The sequence below is a fragment of the Lycium barbarum genome, chromosome 8 (genome assembly GCF_019175385.1).
Source record: "Lycium barbarum isolate Lr01 chromosome 8, ASM1917538v2, whole genome shotgun sequence".
NCBI lineage: Eukaryota > Viridiplantae > Streptophyta > Magnoliopsida > Solanales > Solanaceae > Lycium > Lycium barbarum.
The window spans coordinates 121,691,650-121,716,096 of NC_083344.1; the positions used below are offsets into that span (position 1 = coordinate 121,691,650).

The following is a 24,447-nucleotide window of genomic DNA, read 5'->3' on the forward strand; positions in this document are numbered from 1 at the left end:
AACGGATGAACCAGAACAGAAGTATGTTGGTAAAAGAGGAAGAAACAATCATTAGAATGGTTGTAGATGAATAAATTAATCTTGGTGAGACATCGATATTATTCTCATATTTGTTGTTGTACAAGCTGTGTTGGTTAACCGCTCTAGTCGCTAAAATCTTATATACTAGTCAGGATACAAATGCTTTTGCCTTGCTGAACCGTTACACATCAGGAAGTTTTCTTTGGAAGAAATCTGAATGAGTAAAAGACCAAATTTCTACCGACCTGAATATTGTAACATGTGGTCTAATAGGTATGAGGACTTTTTTTATGTAGCAGTGTTTACAGTAATTTAAATCTTGTAGCCTGGAGCTAAATGCCCTTGAATAGATTTCTTAGAGTTTCTTCCCATGTGTCCTAGCGTTGGTGGGCAGAGTTATTTGGTACCTGTTGCTGGTAGGAGGTGGTAGGTATCCCTAGAATTAGTCGAGGTGTGCGCAAGCTGTACTGGGACACCGCGGTTATAAAAAATGATTTCTTAGAGTTTCTCTTGGGTCATTAATTGTCGTGCTTCTCATGGAATTTCTGACTCTTTCTGCATCACTTAGTCTCTTGTCCGATTATATTCAAACTGCGACCGTTATTTGTTTATGGAGAATTGGAGATTGCACCTGATTCGTGTATAACTTCACTTGTTTAGTTGAGGGGTTGGAACCTAGAGTTCACTTGTCCTCTCTTTTAATCTATTGGTAAACTCTCCTTACCTAAAGAGAACTAGTTAAACTGAAGTACTCAAAACGAAGCTGTTGTTGGTGGTTCTGACATGTTTTGTTTGTTTCCTAGTATGCCCCTTTACATCATGTGTATTACCTTCTAATTTATTTCTTAAGCATCCATGGGATGCAACCGATAATCATTTCACGTGAAGTTCCCGAAAAACAAAAAGCATGCAGCAAAAGTCCTAAACAACATGTCTGTTACACCCCCTTTCAATTCTATTTCCTCCCTCGCTTTCTCCTCTTCTTCTTCGTTGTCCTTCCGTTAGATCCTAGTTGAAGGAAAATTGCAAGAAAGAATCAATTGGAACCCTAAATGAGAAGTCAAAAAGATAGAGAGATAGAGGGGGAGAGGGAGAGATTTGGGGGGGGGGGTGGATAAGGTGTGTGAGAGAAACCTGAAAGTTTGTATTGAAAATGAAAAATGAATCTTCTGTGCAGATCAGTGAGCTATTTATAGTTACAGGGAACTGAGCAAATAAAATACAGAAATCCATCCCGAACCCTGGGACAAAGAAATGGTTAAGGTCGCTCTTAGAAAAATGTAAAAGAACACCAAGGTCAGTTGGGGATTTAAGTACAAAAAAGAAAATTAAGTATGAGTTTTAGTGGAAGAGGCGCTAATGAAGAAGAAATAGAAAATATATACTCACTTATTTGACTGGACATGGAGTTTAAGAAAAAAGAGGGGACTTTTTGAACTTGTGGTGTTAAATGCAACCCATAGAGAGATATTACATCTGCCATGTTGCTAGTCTCCTTTCCATTTTTCCAATGACTCTGTTCCAAATTTCAACAGATTTGAATTTGGCACCTAGGGGCAATCCCAGGTAGGTGGTTGGAAAGAAACCAGTTTTGCAACTTAGGATTTTTGCCAGTTCTTCTAAATTGGAAACATCATTAACAGGGTATATGATACTTTTGTTCATGTTGATGTGTAATCCAGAAATGGTTTCAAAGACCAGAAGAGCAAGTTGAGATTGGACACCTGATGTCTGTCTGATCCACAAAAGATCAAAGTTTCATCTGCATACACTAGATGAGAAATAGTAACTGCGGTGGCTGGATTCCTGCCTATCTGGAAACCATGAATCCATTGTAGTTCGTTTGCTTTATCTAACAACTGAGTGAGACCCTCCATGACAAGTATAAAAAGAAAAGTGGAGAGGGGATCTCCTTGTCTAAGATCCTTGTGTGGAGAGAAGAAACCCGCTTCTGTTTATCAAGACAGAGTATTTCACTGTTGATATGGAGATGTAAATCCACCTATCTCCAAAGCCCGTCTTCTTTAGGATGTTGACTAAGTAAGACTAATTTAATTGATCAAAAGCTTTTTCAAAAAAATAAATCTTTTAATAACTGAGAAATCTGCTATTTCTAACTTTGTATGAATAATGCAGTATTATCAAAGGTTCACTTCACTTAAGCCTTGAAGCTAAGTACAAAAACTGGCAGATCACTTCGCATTGGTTAGGCATAGTTCCAATCTAGGCACCAAGGCGAAAAAGGTGTGTCTCATCACCCATTGGCCCATTCTTGAAGAGGACAACACTAAAAAATAACTGCTCCTTCCGTCCCTATTTAGGCAACCAATCTTCGGGAAATTGCTTCATCATCAAGATTTTTTTTTAATGTCACACAAAATGCACTGAAGCGTGGCTCTTCTGAAAAAAAAATTGTGCCCCATTATGCAAATAAGAGAAATACCCTCTTTAGAGATCATAATATCGACCATAGTATTCTCCTTAAATGCTTTTCTAGAGTATTTGATTTGATGTGTCTAGACCGTTGGATGTTTAATTTGGTAACTCTGATCCTTACCTGAACTTCCATGTAATTTTATTTTCTATTGTATGTTAGTGGCATGTCCTTTTAATTTCTTTGCTTCTTTACGAGGTGTGGACACAATTTTACTAACTCGTGAAGTGATGGTGTGCAACCCATGTGCACTACAAAAACTGTCCATTTTTAATTCTGAAAATACGTGAGCATTAATTTCAAATCTTCAGACAATTGGAGGAAGTACGTGAAGACATCTATAAAGCATTTTAGGTCCCCTCTAACACCCTTTGACATGTCTAACCGGATTCTTGAATTTGCATGTGAACTGAGTATTGAACAATCGAGTCTGACAGTCCACACAAAATTGACAAGGGAAGAGTTTGTGCCTTCATCTCAAAACCTTAAAGCAATACATGAATACCCCCAGACCCTTATAAGCGGTTTGCATACCTACATATCCTTATCATCTATAAAGTATACAAAAACATAACTATCTCTGATGAATAACTTTTCCTTACAAAAAAAATATATTTGTCTCATGAATTATTAATTACCTTTAAGTCTTAGCTGAAAAGGGGATGCCCTCATATTTCTTTGTTTTTTTTGCCTTTATATCTATTCTCTTTCATTTTGTAGTAGTAACTGCTACTTTCCTGTTTATTACAGATTTTAGGGACAGGAATGGATAAACACGAAACATCCCCGTCTGTTCTGCTCTTCTTTAACAAGGAAAGATTCATATTTAATGCCGGAGAGGTAACTCTTGAGTGATAGTAATATCTATTAGCCACTACATCTTTTTGTCGGAGGTAGATTAGGGCTGGCTTCAACTTGCCTGCTATTTCGTTATGTTTCTAAAAGTATGGTTATTGAAGTTGAGGATATTCATTAGATGATACTTCAGAATGTTATAGTATTAAGTATTAACAATGACATGCTGAGTTGAAAATATGTCTTAACTCTGTTTATGCTTCACCCTTGTGAGCCATTTCATATGCTTATCTTAAGAATTCTGGCTTCCCGAAATATTCTAATTCCTAGTAATTTTCGCTTCTTGATATTGCAATACAATTTAATTCGAAAGCTCTAGGAACAAGCAGCTTGGAGATGCCAACACAATGCTATTTTCGAATTATGGGCGTTTGTTGGCAAAGTATAATGAGTAGAAGTATTCTGTTCAAATTCATTCTTTTAGTAAACTGATAGAATGCTTAAACCCGAGATTCCCTGTTAACCTCAAGTTAGTTTGCTGAAGTAAAGATCCCGATTCAACTCTTGGTTGAACTGAATTGATTGCTTTATGTGAAAATCTAATCTGGATTGTTGGTGGGGTATCTGCTAGTTCACTGTCAACAGGTGAACATTCCAAGTTTTTTGCTTATTGGGGAGCTTGGAAGAGGGCATGTGACACTTGCCACATTCAGTAGAATAGTGACAACTTTTCCTTGTGGTTTTTAGTTGAAATAGTTTTCTGTAATAAGAATTAAAGCTCTGCATTATGTATTCTAAAAAAAAAAAACTTGTTCTGCAGAGCAAATATTATCCACTTGTTTAAAATAAAAAAAATAAAAAGTTGTTACCCGCTTGTGGGAGTTGTCTAGTTAGTTCTAAGAACACTTGTAAGGCGTTATTCCTCAAAGCATTACTTATGTTGCAGGGATTACAACGCTTTTGTACAGAGCATAAGATAAAATTATCTCAGGTATGTCTCACATGCACGATTTCAGTTTCAAAGTAGAGAAGCAATTGGTCACTGCTTTTGTGGACGGACATAAACAATCGATATACAGGTAGACCACATATGTCTGACTCGTGCTGCTCAGAGACAGCAGGTGGACTTCCAGGTTTGCATCTCGACCTTCGGGGAATGAACTAATTTTTAAAGCCATAAATTGTTTTGTCCCTTTATTTTCTTAGGAAATTACAATTGATTATCTATGTGGTACAATTTATGACAATTTCCATGAGTCAAATCTCTCATGAAATCCTTTCCTCATGATCCCTATTTCACCATTTCTCGGGCTTGCTATTAACTTTGGCTGGCACGAACAATGGTAGTCCTGAGAGTACTGGGCATGTGAGTACCAGTCCAGTGCTTACTGGACAGTGGTGCTATTACTTACTGAAAAAACATCTCTACTAATCCTTTAAGGTCGACATATGGGGTCCTCCAAATCTAGATTTATTGGTTAATGCAATAAAGAATTTTGTCCCTCATGCTACTATGGCCAACAAACATATCATCCCAGACGGCATTAAGGTTCATGAAAATGGATCTGCATTAGCTCCCTCTTTACAAATGCTGGAGCTGAAAGATAAACACAAGTTCAAGGCAGTTAGTATATCAGCTATTCTCCTATCACCGACTCAGTTGGCTGGATCTCAGTTTAGGCCAAATGATGCCTCCATTGTATATATTTGTAAACTACATGACATCAGGGGGAATTTTGATCCCGAAAAGGTTAAAGCTTGCGGATTTAAACAGGGGACAAAACTTGCAGAATTGGAGAAGGGGTTCAGTGTGAAGTCAGATCTTCTGGATATCAAGGTCAGTTCTACTCTCATTAGATCTAATATATAGACTTTGAATCTGCCGTACTTGTGCCTTTGAAGCTACTAAATTGCAGATGACTTTCATTTTGCCTCGTTCAGGTCCATCCAGATGATGTTATAGGTCCACCTATTGTTGACACCCAATTTTGTCCCACTTTTCTCCAAAATATCTATTTACGCCTCTAGTATTTTTGGCGACTTCATATATAAAAAAAAAAAAAATTAAATTATTTTCAGTCCATTAAGGCAACAACCCGGCCCGTTTCTTTTCTTGAAAGGGGTAGGGTTATACTCCCTCTTCTTCAGCCGCACACCCCACGCACCTAATCTCTCTCTCTTTCTTTCCTTTCTCATCCCCACCACGCCGCTCCCTCCGCTCCCCTTCATTATTTCTCAGCCCCACCACCGCACTTCCCTCCGCTCCTCTCTCTTTTCACCAACCGCACTTCCCTTTCCTGCTCCTCTCTCTCTCTCTCTCTCTTCTTCAACACAAAAGAACAAAACCCTATAAATAGTGGCGAGTTGAATCATTTTAGAGAGATCGAGAACCCAAAAAAAACCCCTAGAAAACATTAAGTTAGCAGTCGCAACATTCTTGATATTGATTTAACATACTAAATCGATATTTTGTTTTATTTCGCCCCCTTGGTATTGCATTGAATCTGAGGAACACAAGCTCAGATTCGAATAAGTTCGAGTGCAGATCGAAGACCCCGCACCCATTTCGCTGCACCCGAAGAAGGTAGTTTCCCCTTTCCCTTTTACTTTCTGCTTAATCTATGCTTTCTTAATCGTTGTTAGGTTTTAAAATATGCTGATTAGTTAGATTAGATTGGTAAGCCTGTTTGTGTGTTGATGTTAATTCGGACCTAATCAGTCTTGTGTGGTGATTTAAGTATCGAGTTGGGCTCTGCTTACGTAATTACATATATTATGTGTGATAGATTGGCTTCAGTCGATTCAGATGTATGAGTTAATCATGCTAGTTGGTTTAAGTTGCACATCGTCGTACAAATCTAAACAATTAGTTAGTAGGACGTTTGAGCTTGTTTAAGTGTTTATTGTTAGGTCAGGCATGACTAGTAGTTAAGTCTGTCATTGATTTCTGTTTGCTCCTGATTATAACACAAGATTGTTTAATGCAATTTAGTAATGACATAGTAATATGGAGGGCTGGACTTGTCACATAGAGAAAACATATCCATTTTGTACAATGATAAGAATGATGGCTTGTGGATAAGATAAATAAATCTGGTTCAAAATTAGCATAAGATAAAATGGATGTGCTGTTTGGAGCTATTAACATACATCAGTTTCAGTTCTTGGGCTGGTTTATATTATCTTAAGGAGATCATATGTTGTTTTAGATTTAAACAATCTAAAGATGTCTTTTGAAACATACTTGTGCACCTGGCAGCCTTGATACATAGACATTGAACCCAATTTGACCAGAAAATTTCTCTTATTAGTCCCTGCTTCATGGATTGGGATATATGTTGATTTGATATTGTATTATGTTGACTCTGTCATGTATTTGAAATGTTTGTGTTGGCCAAACAACCTGTAGTAAGAGTCATTCATTTTTTTCTCTCTGCTTAAGTGTCTATGAGTTTGTTGAAAGGAGATGGGGAATTTACACGTTGGTTTGAATAAAATAGAATATGAATCTGCAATTTTGCCTACTGTTCTGTTTGGGCAAAGAATTATGGTTCAGCGTGATTTTCAAGGTCACCTTTGTTTGAGGCATCAGTTTCCTTCAAGACTCTTTGATTGTTAGCTTAAGTTGAAGTCTATATTCAGAATCAAAAGCCTGTTTTAAGTTCAAAAAATGGAAACTGTTAACTTTAAAAAAATAGGGTGTGTATATGTGAATTGTATCATAAGGTATGATGAATCAGTCCCCCTATGGTCGAAACAAATGTCATTTGGCTTTGTGTTGAATGCAAGTCCTTTGATAATGTGAAAATTTCTCATTTTGGCATTACTTTATATGAAATCTGTTGAGTTCAAAAGGGATAAGCTGGTCATTAATTTGTTTAAAATATGACTGAATCTGGTTTGTTGTTACCTTGAAGAAGGTTAAATCTGGCCTGGTTTGTTTAACCTCTTGAAATAGATATTGTGATCATGAGCATGAGCCTTAAAGATTCATTGTTGTTTTCATGGAAACATCTTCAAAAGTCCCAGGGATTTTCTTCTTTTTACTCACTGTCATTTCGATGTAGTTTGTTTAATTGCTAGTTTCGTGGCTGTTAGATATAGGCTAGATAATCCTCATGCTCTTTGGATTTTGCTCTTCTTCTCTGATTTCATCAGATTTCATTTTGCATGATAATGTGTGGATCACTTCTGCCCCTTGCCTTAAATTATATCTATCGGGTGAAACACGACAATTTCTCAGTTCTGTGTATTTTCTTTTACCGGGTACAGATTAACTAAATCTGATTTGAATTAGGGAACTAGTCTGTCCGTAACTGCTGTCTCCATGTTTATGGCATAAAATGCTTTGTGGTCTGTTTGTTTGCCTCTGTAAGCAATGAACTGAAATACTGATTTAGGTGTTATCATAGGCTATAAGACTAGCAGTTATTTAGATATATTGAAGCTGTTTGTATTGATTAAGGCTGCTCGAAACGTCAACTTGCTGGTTCTATCACATATGGGCTTAATGTATTCATCTTTGCTTAATTTTGTGCGATTGGCTGTCAAAAAGATTAAGAATCCTGCCTTGCTTGTCTGCTGTTGCATGCTTCTGTGCGTTATATATGGTTCATGAGCCTTTCGTAATCTGCGGACCTTTGTTACTGCCATTGCTGTCCAAATTTTGTGTTTTGAACGCATTTCGTGGTCAATTTTGTGAAGTTCGGTGTCGCCGCTAACAGCTGTTGTCGCCTAAGCATGTTTGTGGGTAATGTTATGCACTGCCCTTGCTGGGCAGATGCTGTTTTACCGTGGTATATTGTGTAGTCTTTCTCGCGTTGTTCACTGCCTTTCTATGTCTATTTCTATGCCTTAGTATATGAGTGAGTTAGTTAGTTTTGTAGAATACATTGCCATTGCTATGTAGATCTGTGCGCTTTATGATGTTATGTGATTTCTCTTGCGATGTCCACTGCCATTACTGTGCAAATTGCATGCCTTAGTATGTTATAAACACTTCAATATTGTTGAAACAGTAGAATTGTATACCTATGTATGCTCTAAGTATACTCATGAAAACACGTTAATAAGGAGGTTAGATGGGCCATTATGGATTAAGCTCGAACCCTCCCCAGTGTTAGCCATGCATGGGATTCATGAAATCCTTTGAAACTTGTGCAACCTCGGGAAAACGGGGGCAAAAGCTTTCTGATATTGACCTCCTATACATCTTTATGAGTGTGTATATACTAGGTATACTTAAAATATATCTGCTGGCTTGTTTGAGTTTACATTTCATATGTTTAATATAATTCATTAACCGCATACTAATCTTTCTCTTTCATTTTTTTGCATGAACCTCGCATACGAGTCCAAGGGACTCGTCTATCTCCCGCATTCGGAGTTGGGCTGAAAGCCCAACGTAATCTCGCTTGAGTCATCTCTGTCCAGCCCAGTCCGTAGCAATCCATGTATAAAAATTGTTGTTGGGCCAAAGCCCAAAAGCAGCCCTTGAACGCAGCATTTTTAAAAGAAAAACGTGGGCTGAGCCCACTCCCACCAGCAGCAGATCAGCAGTCCCAAAGTGGGCTGGCCCATTTGATATTATTTGCCCTTTCATTTTATTTTTTTTGTGCATATTAATTTGTATTATGCAACTAACTTTTTGTTTGTTTTTTTTTTAGTTTAGATAAATCCTGATAAATTAGTAGGTTTAGTTTAGAAATGGGTAGCTAGTTTAAGAAAGACTAACAATTGATTCCATAAGTTCATTATCTGCTTTTCATGTTACAACTATTTATAATGTCTAATATTTATTTTATTTAGAATAATTGATTTGCAAAATGGCGTGAATACATATTTTAAGTTAAAGGAATCGAAACTTATCCTTACTCTCTTAAAAAAATAAAAAAAAATAAAAAAAAAATGGCATTAATATGCAAATACAAACTCAAGTATATTTTGTAAATGACTCTTCAAGTTTTTGAGTCAATTACGCATATTTTTAAGTATAGTTGATGATTGTTTGTTTCAAATATTTATTAAAACGCTGCACAAATCCGCATTTTTGGCTACTCATATGCAAATCATCTTTTGCAAGTTTTTTATTTAAATAGCATTATTATGTAAAACCTTAGCAGCATTTGTAAGTTTTATTTTTAAATGGCATTTGAAATTTCCCTTTTATGCAAATTATCGCATTTTCTACAAATAACGTTTTATTTAAAGCTTTAGCAATATCTATAAGTTTTCATTTTAAATGGCATTTGAAGTCTTATTTTTTATGCAAATCATTATACTTTCCTACAAGCTATTTTCTTGAATTTTAAATATTATATTTGCATCTTTAGCCCTAATTAATTAACCTAAGTTTGGCTGGATAATCGTAGTTAACGGATTCTAAAGGATGCCTAACTCCTTCCCTTTAGGATAATATAGAACCCTTACCTAGAATCACACTAATTAAGTAGACTGTTAACGGAGGTTTAGGTAGCTTTACCTTAGTTAATAATTAGGTGCCCTAATTCACATTAAAATCAATTAGGTGGCGACTCCATGAAATAAGCGATTTGGGAATCTCCAATATGTTGTACTCTAATTTCAACCCGGTTAAAATGGGGTATAACACCGATTCCTGGTCCCATTGTACTGATTGTTGACTGTCCAACAGAACCTCATGCACAAGAGTTACTCTCTGCACAAGCCCTTGATGCCTATTATACAGATCCCCAAAGCAACTCCCCAGAGGCTACCAAGGTTGTGAACTGCATCATTCATTTGAGCCCTGCTACAGTCGTCAGCACTCCAGTCTATGAGAAATGGATGAGCAAATTTGGTTTCGCCCAACATATTATGGCAAGAACTACAAGGTTTGTAACCCCTCTAATGCTTATTTTAATTTTTTCCATATCAACACTGGTTCATAGTCATTCTCTCACAGGAAGCATGAAACAACTCCAATTCTAGTATCTAGTGCTAGAATCGCTACAAGACTGTATTATTTGTGTCCTCAGCTTTTTCCAGCTCCTAGTCTTCCTTCTGTTCAGAATGCCGATGTTGCAGCACCAAATTTCAAGGTACCAGTGGAGCTTTGTTTTGAGCTCTAAAAGTTGATAGTCACTTGTGAGACATCTTTAAAAGTCGAGGAAAGCTTGTGATATATGATACTTGTCTTTGTAGGGTTCGGTTTGTGGCATATCTACTGAAAATCTCTTAAAGGTATTGTTGACTCCAATTTTGATTATTTTGTTTAGAGAGGTTAACTGTATTATAAATCTTCAGCATAATGGATGTGCTACAAACTATATTTACAGTTCAAAAGGAGCAAGAGTATATCCTTGTGCTTCCTACAACAACTATATGATACCTAAGAGTGAATCAGCATCTTCCAACTATTCTTCTTTACACCAAAAATGAATCAAAAGCAAGTAGTTCATTTTGATTTCCTGCACAGGCCTGGGTCTTTCTTCCAAAACATCCTGCATTTCTTTTCTTCCATACGATCCACCATATACAAGCAGGAACTGTTTTCCACCATTTCTTCTGCCTAAAAGATCCCCCAGTATCCAGCATGGTAACAGATCTCTTGTGGACTTTGGCATAGTCCACTAAATACCTTTCATGTTTAAAGGGATTTGCCAGATCTGGTAAGCGGTTTCACTGTAGAAACAGATGGTTTATACGATCTGATTTCATTTCGCACAAGTAGCATCTTGAGCACAGCTGTATTTTCTCTCTCTTAAGTTTTCTCGAGTCAGACATGTTTCCTTGTAAATGTTCTCTGCATAACAATCTATCTTCAGTTGTGGTAATGGCTTGTACATGTTCTAAACTTCTCAAAGATTCAGCAATTTGAGTGACTTCTCAGTCATTGAAAAGTCTTCTAAAGTTTAAATTCCAACCCCGCTGTAGCATCAGTTGTTGGTTCAAACAAAACAATTCAGGAAAAAGGTCTTTTAAAGGTCCATGCCCAGTCCAATTGCTATCTAAAAAGTTTTCATCCCATTGCCAACTTCGTTTTCTGATATCATTGAAAAACAAAGTCCATAGTTTTTTATAGTTCTCCAGACACTTGGTGACAGTTGGTGTATATGGGGTGCTTACAATCCTTGAACACCATTGTCCCTCTTAACTATACTTTTCACTAATAATTCTTCTCCATAAAGCTTGATCTTCCAAACTAAGTCTCCATAGTCATTTCATAAGCTTGTGGGTTCTTCCTTATGCCTAAACCCCTTCTGTTCTTTTCTGACAGTGAAAGCACTCCAATTTATGATATAGTAAATCCAGTTCACCTGCCAGCTAGAATATAAGTGAGAAAGGAGTTTGTTCAAATGTTCTCTGACTCTGGAAATGAATTACCTGCCTTTATGAGTTTTTTTTTTGGAATCATGTCATGTTAAACTGTTCCTTAACGAACCTATCTAAGACTTTTTTCGGATTAGTACCTGTGATTATGAATTATTTCAATAGCAATTCAATAATTTCACTCCTGAGCAGGAAAACTCATCCTTTTATAAAAGTGATGGAAACCATTCTCCCTCCTCTCGAAGCTACATTTAACATTTTTCCTCTTCTTCTAGGCTTAATACATTGTTCTTACCTATGGTATTATAAAAAAATTCATTTGCATGGCCTTCGATTGAATGAACTTTTCTTGTCTAACCTTTTGAACAGTTCACCTTACGTCCTCCTAGACGACTGGGATTGGACAGATCAAGTGTTCAAAATCTGATGACCTCTTCAGTGTTCATTGAAGAGTTACTTTCAGAGATTCCTGAGATTGCTGATGCAGCAAAGAACATAAGCCAATGTTGGCACAAACCTAAAGAAGATGAGGTGGAATTATCCAACATTCAGGACAGTGGTGAAGTACCAAGGTGTCTGGAGAATGTACAAAGAGATGATCTGGAGATTGTTTTTCTTGGCACCAGTTCATCTATACCTTCAAAATACTGAAATGTCAGTTCCATCTATGTTAATCTTTTCTCTAAAGGGGTTTTGCTCCTTGATTGTGGTGAAGGAACCCTGGCACAACTCAAGAGGAGGTAATAGCATTGGACTCTTAGGATTTTTGCTATGTTGTTCAGAACCTCTTTTGTCATTTTTAATCTGTGAATTAATATATTTTAATAATTTTGGAACAGATATGGGATTAATGGTGCAGACATTGAAGTTGGAAATCTTAAATGCATTTGGATTTATCATATCCATGTTGATCACCATGCAGGTTTGGCACGGATACTTGCTTTAAGACGTGATTTGTTGAAGGGAGTAACCCATGAACCCATGCTGGTTATTGGGCAAGAGCAGGTTCGGGAATTTCTCAAGGTATATGTAAAGTTAGAAGATCTAGACATGTTGTTCCGCGACTGTAGGAGCACTACTGGGTCTAAGTGGGATAACATGGAGGATGACTCTGTGCATGATGAAAGTAGAGAATATAGAGATCATACTCTGTTGACTTCTCTTTCTGAAGACAGTTCTCTGTTGCGCTGTTCGAAAAGAATGAAGCCAAGCACTCCAGTTGATGACATAACATTGCTAAAGTGTTTCAATAAAGTTTTGAGTGAAGCAGGGCTAGTGAGACTCATCAGCTTCCCTGTTGTACACTGTCCTGAGGCGTTTGGTGTCATCTTGGAATCAGCAGAAATAGTGAATTGCGGGAAAGTAATACCAGGTTGGAAGGTTGCGTACTCTGGTGACACGAGGCCATGCTCACAAGTTATAGAAGCATCTCTTGGAGCAACAATTCTTATACATGAGGTTAGTGCAATATGTCTCCATTCATCAGGTAGTTTGGTCGCTCTAAAGATAATCAGTTATGTTCCAACTTTCCCTTGTGTCAAAAATGTAGCTGGCTATGCAGGTAGTAGTTCATGGCTTGGTTTTTTATTTATTTTAGTAACATTTTGGTACAGTAAACTTATCATTGGTTATGCAAAGTGCACAAATTGTAGCAAGGAATTTTTTTTTAATGATTGACATGCTAGTACATTATCTGCAGGCGACCTTCGAGGATGGCCTGGTGGAGGAGGCTATAGCAAGAAACCACAACACAATTAAGGAAGCTACAGAAGTCGGACATTCTGCTGATGCATACCGGGTAATATTGACTCACTTCAGCCAGAGATACCCAAAAGGACCTGCACTTGATGAAGTGAGCATGCAAAGAACTTGTATTGCATTTGACCTAATGAGTGTAAACCTAGCAGATTTGCCAGTGCTCCCTAAGATTCTTCCGTACCTCAAATTGCTTTTCAGAAACGTTGGTTAATTTAAATTTGAAAGTAACATATTGTAGACACAACTTCTTGAGTTATGGACAATTTTTATTTTTTTATAAGGAAAATACCTCTCTCGAATTCCTAAAATGCATTTACATTTGTTGCTGATACTATCCTACAAAAAAATATGAAAAAAAGAAGATAAGTATGAATACATTATAATTTTAGTAAAAATAAAGCTAGAAATTCGTTATGGTAATAACTTGTCTTCATTGTCAAAATATGATGCGAGCTTCTCTCTTAGGGTGTCAACCTCAACAACCATAGCTCCTTCAACCTGTTGACCAAAAGAAAAAAAATATACCCATAAGAAAAACAGAACAAACAGGATATATGAACAAAGACTAATAGAGGTGGAGATTTTAGCGGGTACAATTTGATAAGTCTACTGTTAACTCAAGAAATTAAATTGTTAAGTGGCATATATATAGCTTCTTTGAAACTTAAAGGACATGGAGTATGTCTCGTTTTCTTTTTAATTTAAGAGTTAATAAAAGTTATGACCTCTTTGAACTATACTCAAGGTATTTTGTTAATTAAAGTTACCTTTTTCCGTTAGACCTTACCCATCACAAAAATATACATTAGACTCTAATTCGTCTTAAATATTCTAAATCGCTAACTGTTGTGATTTATATTATATTTTATGTAATTTCTAAATATATTGTAAATCTTATTATTAAAAAATGAAAATTTTATGTCCGATTCACACTCAAAAAATAATTTGATTCTCGTACTCAACATTGTATCACATAAAATGAGACGTTGAAAGTATAAATGTTGGACGGGATTCGAGGCAAAATATACCCGGAAACCTTGGGTGGGATCTGGGTCAATAAAAATAAGGTAAACGATTTTTTTTAATTTAGTAAATGGGAGTCTTTTAACGAAAAGGGCAAATCTACTCTGTGTGTTAAACGTTGAAGATATATATGAGCCACTTTTTTTTTTTAACAAGAGGAATATCAAATATAAATGACAAAGTTGTGGGGTATATTTGCCCATGTCGGACCTAAAAAGTATAACGAAGAACAATCTATATTGGGGGGGAGTAAAAGAATAAAGGGCGAGTAATTTTTCATTCTGATGCGTTAAACTTTGTCTAATAGGAAGAAGGGGAAGAATTATTTAATAATACCTGAAAATGCGAGGTATAAAATACCCTATCCTCAAAAGTTTCAAAAGAAGATGTATTTAGTAGAACAAGTCCTTCATCCTCTAATTTTGATATAGCCTCAGCAATTGAACCTTTATTGATCTTCAAAGTAGATACTTGAACCACCACTTCTTTATCACCTATTTCACTTGCTGAAATAATCAAGGAAGATCTCTCAATTCCACCTCTTCTTTATTTCTTAGTAAAATTAGCTGAATTTTCAATATTGGAAATAGTTGTTGATGTAAGTTCTTCTTTCTTCTGAATCAGTATTTCCACTTCATTTCATAACTCTGGTATGTACGTTAGAATTCTTGATACTATTGATAGAATGCTTAGTCTTTTCTGTGAACATGAAGAATAATGAAGTGTCAGCCTATGATGAAAAAATCTACTTTAAAATTAAGTCTTAGTTCTACTTTAGAGATTAAACGATAGTTATTGGTGTACATAGGTTTAATCATGTAATGATATTCTTGGCTTTAGGCCGAATCCACGCTATTTTTTCCAAAAAGTATTAATCACATCATTAAGAGTATCATATATCTTATATATAGATTAATTTCGTGTTTAGCTATCAACGTGAGATTTTGTTCGTAGACTCTCCGCTTGCCCATCACTAAAATTCATTGCATGGGCTAATTTAGAATTCACTGTGTGCCACCCATATCATCTTCGTATTTATGACCACCCATGCCCATGGCCTTTTTTTGTGATGCGTTTTCAAGCTACGGATAAAGGTAGTAAACCGGTATGTAGACAGGTAACGATAGTAAGTCGAGTCTCACGTCACCACCCAAAGACACTTTTAATACGATATAATATTATTCGTTCTGGATAAAAATATACAGTTTTCCCTTAAATCCATCACACCATTTAGAATATCCGTCCACTTATGTATATAGAGTGTCTTTTCTTGGGATTAGTTAGAACCGTACGATCATAAAATATCACAATTCCTCTTTATTTTTTACTTTATAGAAGAGCCTGTTTCGTCATCCGTCTCTCTTGTATAAAGTATTAAAAATAAAAAAAGGATGGGCCCCATACTAAACACCAAGCAATATATATATATATATATATATATATAAAAGTGGAACCCACCATCTCCGAACTCATGAAAAAAAAAGTGGACTCCATATTAACAAAATCAATCAATAACAACAACAACAACAACAACATACCCAATTGGATCCCATAACGTGAGGTCTGGAGAGGTTCAAGCGTACGCAGACCTTACCCCCACCTTGGAAGGTAGGGAGGTTGTTTCCGAAAGGCCCTCGGCTCAAAAGAAAACAGGGAAAATAAGGGAAACAAGGGAAAAGAGTCAGATACGGACAAGCAAATCAAAACCATGTGAAAATGAGAAATAGCAAGAGCAAGGAAGTCATGATAAAATAGCAAAGATAGACAAGACCAACACATAAAAGCAGGATAAAAGTACTCCTAATACGAGAAAGGAAATCTCGCGGCCCCTCGCTAGCCCTCTACCCTGATACTCGACCTCCACCCCTTCCTATCACCGGTCATGTCCTCGGTAAGCTGGAGTAATGCCATGTCCTGCCGAATCACCTCTCCCCAGGCCTTCTTTGGCCTACCCCTCCCTCTCTTCAGGCCCACCACTGCCATCCTCTCACATCTCCTCACTGGCGCATCAGCGCATCTCCGCTGCACGTGGCCGAACCACCTAACCTCCCTTCCCGCATCTTATCCACCATAGGGGCCACACCCACCTTAACCCGAATCACTTCATTCTGAATCCTATCTCTCCTGTTATGCCCGCACATCCATCTCAGCAAAGTGAACCCCATATTAAAAAAACAAACAATGTAAAAAAACAATGCATCCCATATTAAAAAATCAAACAATATTCATGTAATTTTTAAAGTATCCCATTAAGTCAATAATGATGAATTCATTGCCACATGTGTATCAACCCATTAGTGGGAGCAAATGAAATTATTGTACAGCAAAAAACATGGACCTCATATTATTGCTTTTCTTCAAAAGGTTAAGTAGTCAAACCATACAATTTTCTTTCTTTTTTTATATTAGCCTGAGATCTAATCTAGATATTAAACTGTTGTATTTACTGTTCCACCATGTCATTTATTTGTTATGTTTAATAAAATAAATATACTTAAAATACTTATATTTAAAATAAGATAGAATTTAATTACTTTTTTATTTTTATTCTTACTCTAATAAATGTGAAAAGAGATTAATGTCGTAAAAGAAAAAATGATATCAAATGGAGATTAAATAATGAATAAGGTAAATTAGTCAAATTATAATTTTAATTGACATTTCCTTAAAAAATCATGCAAAAGACAACATGACAAGTAAAATGAGCTAAACCAAGAATATTTACTAAAAAAAAAATAGTAGTTCTTCGTTTAAATAGAAAATCAAAATTTTTACTTTGTTTTGTTGTAAACATGTAAAATTAATTTAATAATTTGAATTATAATTATCCAAATCAAAATTTGATAAAAAATAATAAGTGTTTTACACCTTTAAATTAATTGAATTAAAATTGAAAGTATTAACTGATGCTTAAATATTGCTATTGTTTTATCTCAAAGAGAAGAAAATAGTTTCCTGTTAAACAAGTCTTCTCTTTTAAAAAGTATTAATAAATTTTTGTAGACTTTGTATTCGTAGCAAACACTAATATAATAAAGTTTTGGATACGGAGCACAAACTACAATGTTATATTAATCATGTTTTGAACATAGTATATATATATATATGCATAAAAACAGTGCAAACTAATAATGTCAAAAAAAAAGGGCACCCCATATTAAAAAATCAAACAATATTCATGTAATTTCCAAAGTATCCCATTAAGTCAATAATGACGGATTCATTGCCACATGTGTATCAACCCATTAGTGGAAGCAAATGAAATTATTGTACAACAAAAAAACATGAACCCCAAATTATTGCTTTTCCTCAAAAGGTTAAGTAGTCAAACCATACAATTTTTTTTCTCTTTTTATATTAGCCTAAGATCTAATCTAGATATTGAACTGTTGTATTTGCTATTCCGTCATGTCATTTATTTGTTATGTTTACTAAAATAAATATACTTAAAATATTTATATTTTAAAATAAGATAAAATTTAATTACTTTTTCATTTTATTCTTACTCTAATAAATGTGAAAAGAGATTAATGTCGTAAAAAAAATCAAATGGAGATCAAATAGTGAATAAGGTAAATTAATCAAATTATAATTCTAATTGACGTTTCATTAAAAAACCATGCAAAAGACAACATGACAAGTAAAATGAGCTAAACCGAGAATATTTACCAAAAATTAAAAAATAGTATTTCTTCGTTTAAATAGAAAATCAATTTCTACTCTGTTTCGTTTTAAAAATGTAAAATTAATTTAATAATTTGAATTAGAATTATCCAAATCAGAAGCAGGAAGCAAAGAATGAAGACAAGAATATAAGGTATTGATTTTTCTTCTTCGATCACGCTCACTTGCATTATGATTAAGCTTCTTCACCGTCTGATCAGGTTGATAATAATTATCACCACCCTTAATAATCTGATGATCAAATTTATTTGAATCACTTGAATCACAGCGTTGAAGTATTTTTTGAGATGATGATGATGAATGAAGGGCAACAGCTGAATTTGATGTTTCTACATGAGCAGGAGTGTATAGTTCCTCCAAAATCCATGAGCCAAAGTTATAATTAGAAAACAAAAGGAGATGGAGGAGAAATGGCTAGCATTTTGCTAATAATACTCTGAGGACTAATTTTCTTCTAATTAATACTCTGAAGACAATTAATATTGACATCACATTTATAATGAGAATCTATACCAATAGCTTTGATCAGGACATACCTCAGCATACTAGTGTAATAAATTAATGCTTAGTTATTTTAATTTCTGTTTGGTTTCATTTTCTTTCTAACAATAATAACAAGCAATAGAGTATTGTGTAATTCCAGGGACAATGTTTATTTACATAAAAAATGTATACGCTTTTAAGGCTTGTTGCGTGTGGGATCACGAGCCTTGAGTAAGATTTCACTCATAAGCTCGAGATGTGCCATCAATTTTAAGGATTACTTGATTATGCAAGGTTCTCTAAGCAAAATATTGAAGAACCTATAGAAATCAAGTAGGGAAAAGGACATATATGTCCGGTCGGCCATAAATAATCCCACCCTCTAATCCAATTTTTTCCAAACCCAAATTATACCCACTAAATTAATCTCATCCATTAACCAAAACTTAAATAAGACAATTTTCAAATAAAAACCCAAACACAAAAATGTTTGAGGCGATTTTTATATATAATATCTGTCATTTATGTATAAAATATGTATTAGTACCTATCTGTAATGTATAAAAACTGTATAAAATATGAATCACTAAGGTATGTATCATTTTTGTATATAATATGTATCATTTGTGTATATAATGTGTATCAGCACAGTGCAACTGCCCTGTATAGAATAGAAAATTGTATCAGTTTTGTATATAATATGTATCATTTTTTGTATAGAAAGTGTATATATAATTTCAGCATGTGTATATAAACTGTATCAGTCTTGTATAGAAAGTGTACCATACGTATAAAACATGTATAGTAGAAACCGTATCATTGTGGTATATAATATGCATGTATATGTAAAAAAAAATATATCATATCATTATTGCATAATATGTGTATAATAAATGTATGATTAACGTATAATTCATGTATAATAAATGTATGATTAATTCCAGCATATGGATATAAAATATATAATTCTTGTATATAAAGTGTATATATAATCAAACATATGTATATATGTTGTAGCAGTCTGGGCTGTTGGGCCGGCCAGCTTTGGCATTATTTTGGGCTGACCGGCCATTTTTTGGGATTATTTTGGGCCGAAAGGACTCCTGGGGGTATTAGGCCCAAATATTGGCCAAATGTGACAATACTTTGGGCCATTGGACACAGAGTGTCCTTTTGCCAATCAAGTACGCTACAAGTTCTTAAAATTATTAAATCTTGTTGTCAAGTATTACCGTCGTCATCCACAAACGTACCTATTAATATTCTGATCAAACTTAATGTAAATGTGATTAAAAAAAATTAAATATATGTATATTTTTGCAGCTGTACTCATTGTCTCAAAAGATAATGATATTCAACATCTGCTGACTTATAATTATGAATTCACCTCTATTTTTGACTAAAGTATATTTCTTCATTTATGACTACTATCCAGGACGAAGTAGTATATAATATGTAGGTTTAGCAGAACCCAATAATTTTAATCTAATATATATATATATATATATATATAATTCAGAACGTAACTCAGTTACTAGCATTTGAAATCGTGTCTAGGATCTAGAATATGTAGTTCAAATCTTGGCTCTATTTCTGCTACTATCTACCTTCTTTCTTTTCTGTGTCTGTAAAATATAGTGTTGAGACAATCATTAACTCAACATTGTTGATGTTCTTTTTGTAATTTGTGTAGTTAATTCAATTGTTATAGGGAGAAGTCTTCCCTACAGGCAGGTGGAATTACCACTGTATATCACACACCAGGCCACGTCACCAAGCACTTGCACTCAACTTTTATAGAAATTGGCAATTGTTCAATTCCCACGTAGATTTTGAGGGTCAGGTTCCTCTAGCTTGGGACATTCTCAAATTCTCTTACATAAATCATATGCAAAGATAGACTATCACATCCTTATGAATTGCACATATATTAACAATAATTATAACATTAACTCGCGACTAGTGCCCGTGATAACCAAGATCGACTTTTATAGACAACTACTAAAGATCAAATCAAATTCCTCAAAAATATTTATTGAATTTGATCAACTATATGTTTTCCAAAGTTAGGAATTTAGTATCCAAAGCAATTGATGTTCATTTAATAGATACTCCTAACTTATGGAAATAGTTATTTAAAAAAGCAATTAGATTTTAAAAAAGCAATTAGCAAATATAATTATTTGCTTAGATGACCACTAACAAAGTGAGGTCAGGTACGAGTACAAGGTATACTTCAAGGGACACGCACAAAGTCGTCATTGCCAAATTAATAAATTTGCTTAATAAAATGGACGATGTGCAAAATTACTTCCAAGAAGGAAATTAAAGCGGATGAGCAGATGCTCTTCAAAGACGACAGAGTAATAGATCGTGTGGAATTTCGTAAATTGCACATAGCATACCATGAAGAAACATTTTTCTTTTCTAAATTCTTATTAGCTGTTGTTTAACTTTTATGCTAAATCCAAGTTTAACCAAGTTTATCTTGACCAATCCAAAGAAAAGCAATCGAAGACATCCTGACGAAGAGCTAAGATTATAAGGTGATGCTAGAAGGGCCCAAGAATTCAAATACTACAAGGGACGAATAACAAAAAAGGATTCCTGGAGCTAAAGGAGTCAAAATAATGCTACAACTCCAGACAAGTTAATTCTTTAATAAATTTGTTTCAGCGACAAATAACGAGTGCTAAATACATACAACTATCACTTAACCATGAATAATTAATGTATAAATGTACTGGTTGAAAAATGCACCCAGGGTTAGTTTACATGACCGGATACTCGATAGGTCCAGAGGATCCATCCAGCTGGCATCCACTCTTATCAACTTGGGTTACGTCTGCAGACATCGATCATAGTGCCGCAGTATGTATGCACGTTGGGGCTACAGAGAGGTCACATCACCTGTACTTTAGGGTTTGATAAAGTCCAACTTTGACTTGTATAAAGATATCTTAGGATAGAAGGAAGGGGATAATCTTGTTCATGCTTTTGTAACCCTATCCCTCTTTTCTCTCCAAAAAGGCAATATATAAAAGTTCGTTCATTACTCATTTAGCTTCTTGAATCACTTTCTAGCATTTTTGTTCCTCATTGTGCCTTACCTGTACGCACTATTACTCCGTACCGAACTCACAAAAGAGTTCTCGGGATTGATCCCTATTGCTATGCCCAACAACCCAAGATCCCTGTTGAAATCGAAACCTCTCAAGACAGGAGAGGAATAAATCCATCGTGCCTTAAACTCAAGGAACTCATCGTAGTTGATGTGGGAATTTATAACAAGTTTCGTACAGATATAAGATATTGAATAACTTTGGATGTAATTATAAGTAAAAATATGTACCCAAACCATGACATTTTACACATACATACTAAGTCTTATTGATACATGCACACTGGGTATTGCAACTCATGAACCTTTTAGACCACAATTTGAAGATTTTTTTTGAACAAATTGAAAAAATCTTATGAGAAACGCATGATTACGATCTAAAATTTTGTAAGCTTTTGCCAACGTTAACTAGGCGATAATCTAATTTTTTTGTAGTGTTGAAAAACATATGAGCAATCATCAAAACTGAAACTAACATTATCTGGAAGAGTAATGTCCTAAACGCTATATTTATACAACTTTTAAAAGAAGAGACAAAAATCTAAATGAGAGCCTAAAAATGAATAACTGCCTAAATTAACCCATTACCGGTCCATAGTAATCCCAAACTTGGTCCACAAACAAAAACTTCCTGCTGTATTGTCACCCAAACTTCTTTTGCCAAAATCCAGAATTTGAGAAGCAATTTTTGGAAGTAAACGCATCTTCTCTATCTAGTCTTCTGGCAATAAAAACTGACAGATTAATAAGATTTTTTTTGTTAAGAATTATGTCCAAAATGGTGGCAATAAAATTGGACCAAGTACTCATCGTACCAACTTAACTTAAAACAAAAAATTTAATTTTGTAAACTATTTGGATACACAGATTTAACAAAGAAGAAAAAAATGGAAAAGATTCCTGGCTGATGCGGTGGTGGAGTGATTATATGCTTGAGGAATTAGGTGGCAGAGGCGGAGCTAGGATTTTGAGCTTATAGATTCTGGATTCTAGAAAAGACGGCATACTGGTTTGGATAAATTTATACATTTTAAGTTAGATTTTTGAACACAAACACAAAGTATGGGCTAAAACTACTGAATTCCGCTGAACCTATAAGTAAAACTGTAGCTTTGTCCCCTGTTGGGTGGTTAAGTTTGTATGAGAAATTTAGCTTGGATGAGTGAGTCAAATGGCTGAGATGTTGAGTTGGGGCAATGAATTGAGTGTACGGTGCAAGTTCTGGGAAAGAAACTCATATGCTACACAGGCTTTCCATATTGGATATATTTGTCTTTGGCATAGTTAGCAATGGAATAATTGACGTTCAATTGGACTACACTGAATTCCAATTTGTGACATGACGATTTTGAATTAAAACATCTCGACCATCCCACTATCACACAACATTAAGACTTCTTTTTTGCCTTTCCACATTAGACTCAACGTGCCGTTTTGTGCCTCCTCATCCCTTCTTTTTCAGAAAGAAAAAAATCTTACCTATATTATCATGACTAGTGATAAAAGTAAAGTAGAAAATTAATTAATAACAAATTGGCTACTAGTAAATAATTAGCAATAACTAACCAGTGTGAGTAGTAATAACTAATACTAGTCCATATGAAAGACATATGTCATGTATTTATTGAATTAGCTTATTAGCTTGTGACTTCCGGAACTCCTACGCCAAAAACCGTTGCCTATTATCGCCAATTGCCTACCAATAGTTCCTCATGAGCCAAACCCATTCATCAAACAAATTACAGTATTATCAACAACATATAAACATAAGAAATACATAATTCCTTAATAAAACAACAAATAAAGCAGGCAAGTCCCCACATCTTAATGAAAAACTAAAACTCTTACAAAAGCCACGAAATAGTATTTAAAATTTCACGAGCCAACTACACTACACTACACAACATTTAAGCTTCACTCAACTGGAATCATAACTTCATTAGTCTTAAATGGAGGCAAAGTCCATGGAGGATTATACCTAGCCAATTCAAACTCCCCAACAATCTTATACCCATCTCTCTCCAAACATCCCTTCAAATTCTCCACTTTCTCTTTCACAACTCCATCACTTGCATTCCCACTAAACTTCACCACCCCATACTTCCTCTCCCCTTCTTCAACAATCACCACTCTGTCATCCAATGGCTTCGGCGCCTCTTCAGCTTTGTTATACTTGGCTGGCAAAATAAACTGCATAGTCACAACACTCTTCTCATCATCACCACTACTCTTAGTCACGACTGGTGCAGTCATCGCGATTTTTTCTTGGGGTGATTTAGTGATTACGGGAGCAGTCATGTCGATTTTCTCAGGCTTGGAGTTTTGGGGATTACCCAATGCTCCTATGTAATTTGCTAGTACCATGAATCCACCATCTTTGTTGTTTTTAAACTCGGTTGGATCATATGTGACTTGTGCTATAACAGCTGATGGGTATTTACGGATTTCGTAATCAGGTGTAGATTGAATTATTTCGTATTTGGGTGTTTCTACAGTGATCTTTCCCAATATCATGCCCATTTTGCAGAGAATTTAGTGGATGAAATGGGTAATTAGTTCTTGAAAATAGAATTTTGAGAGTAAATATTGGCCATGAATTTTTGTTACTTATATAAAGGGAATTATGGGACTTGGGAAAGGGGTTATGATTGCTACAAAATGAATGGCGGTTGATGAGGCAAATATGTTGCGGAGTATGTTATGCCACGATTGCACCATAAGTGGCTAGACGTTAATGTATAATCTGTTACTCGTTTGCTTGGACCCAAAGAAAAAGAAAAAGGGCTTTTTCCACAAGCCCAACATAACAGTTTTCACCATACCTGGCCCAAAAAAGAAT

The 24,447-nt window shown here is 35.1% G+C and overlaps 1 protein-coding gene and 2 pseudogenes across 1 annotated transcript; 1 reads left to right on the forward strand and 2 right to left on the reverse strand.

The window, feature by feature from the left end:
• The first annotated feature begins 1,896 nt into the window (after window positions 1-1,896).
• LOC132608260 (tRNAse Z TRZ4, mitochondrial-like) lies at window positions 1,897-13,613 on the forward strand (annotated as a pseudogene).
• A 95-nt stretch (window positions 13,614-13,708) lies between these two features.
• LOC132607018 (transcription factor ORG3-like) lies at window positions 13,709-18,425 on the reverse strand (annotated as a pseudogene).
• A 4,909-nt stretch (window positions 18,426-23,334) lies between these two features.
• Window positions 23,335-24,246, reverse strand: LOC132607021 (heme-binding-like protein At3g10130, chloroplastic). Its single transcript, XM_060320804.1, has one exon. The coding sequence runs from the start codon at window positions 24,126-24,128 to the stop codon at window positions 23,523-23,525; it is 606 nt and encodes a 201-aa protein (XP_060176787.1). The 5' UTR covers window positions 24,129-24,246; the 3' UTR covers window positions 23,335-23,522.
• Window positions 24,247-24,447: the final 201 nt, after the last annotated feature.

What these genes read in the sequence shown, in the direction of transcription:
- LOC132607021 (XM_060320804.1), bottom strand. Translation starts at nt 24,128, where the DNA reads ATGGGCATGATATTGGGAAAGATCACTGTAGAAACACCCAAATACGAA.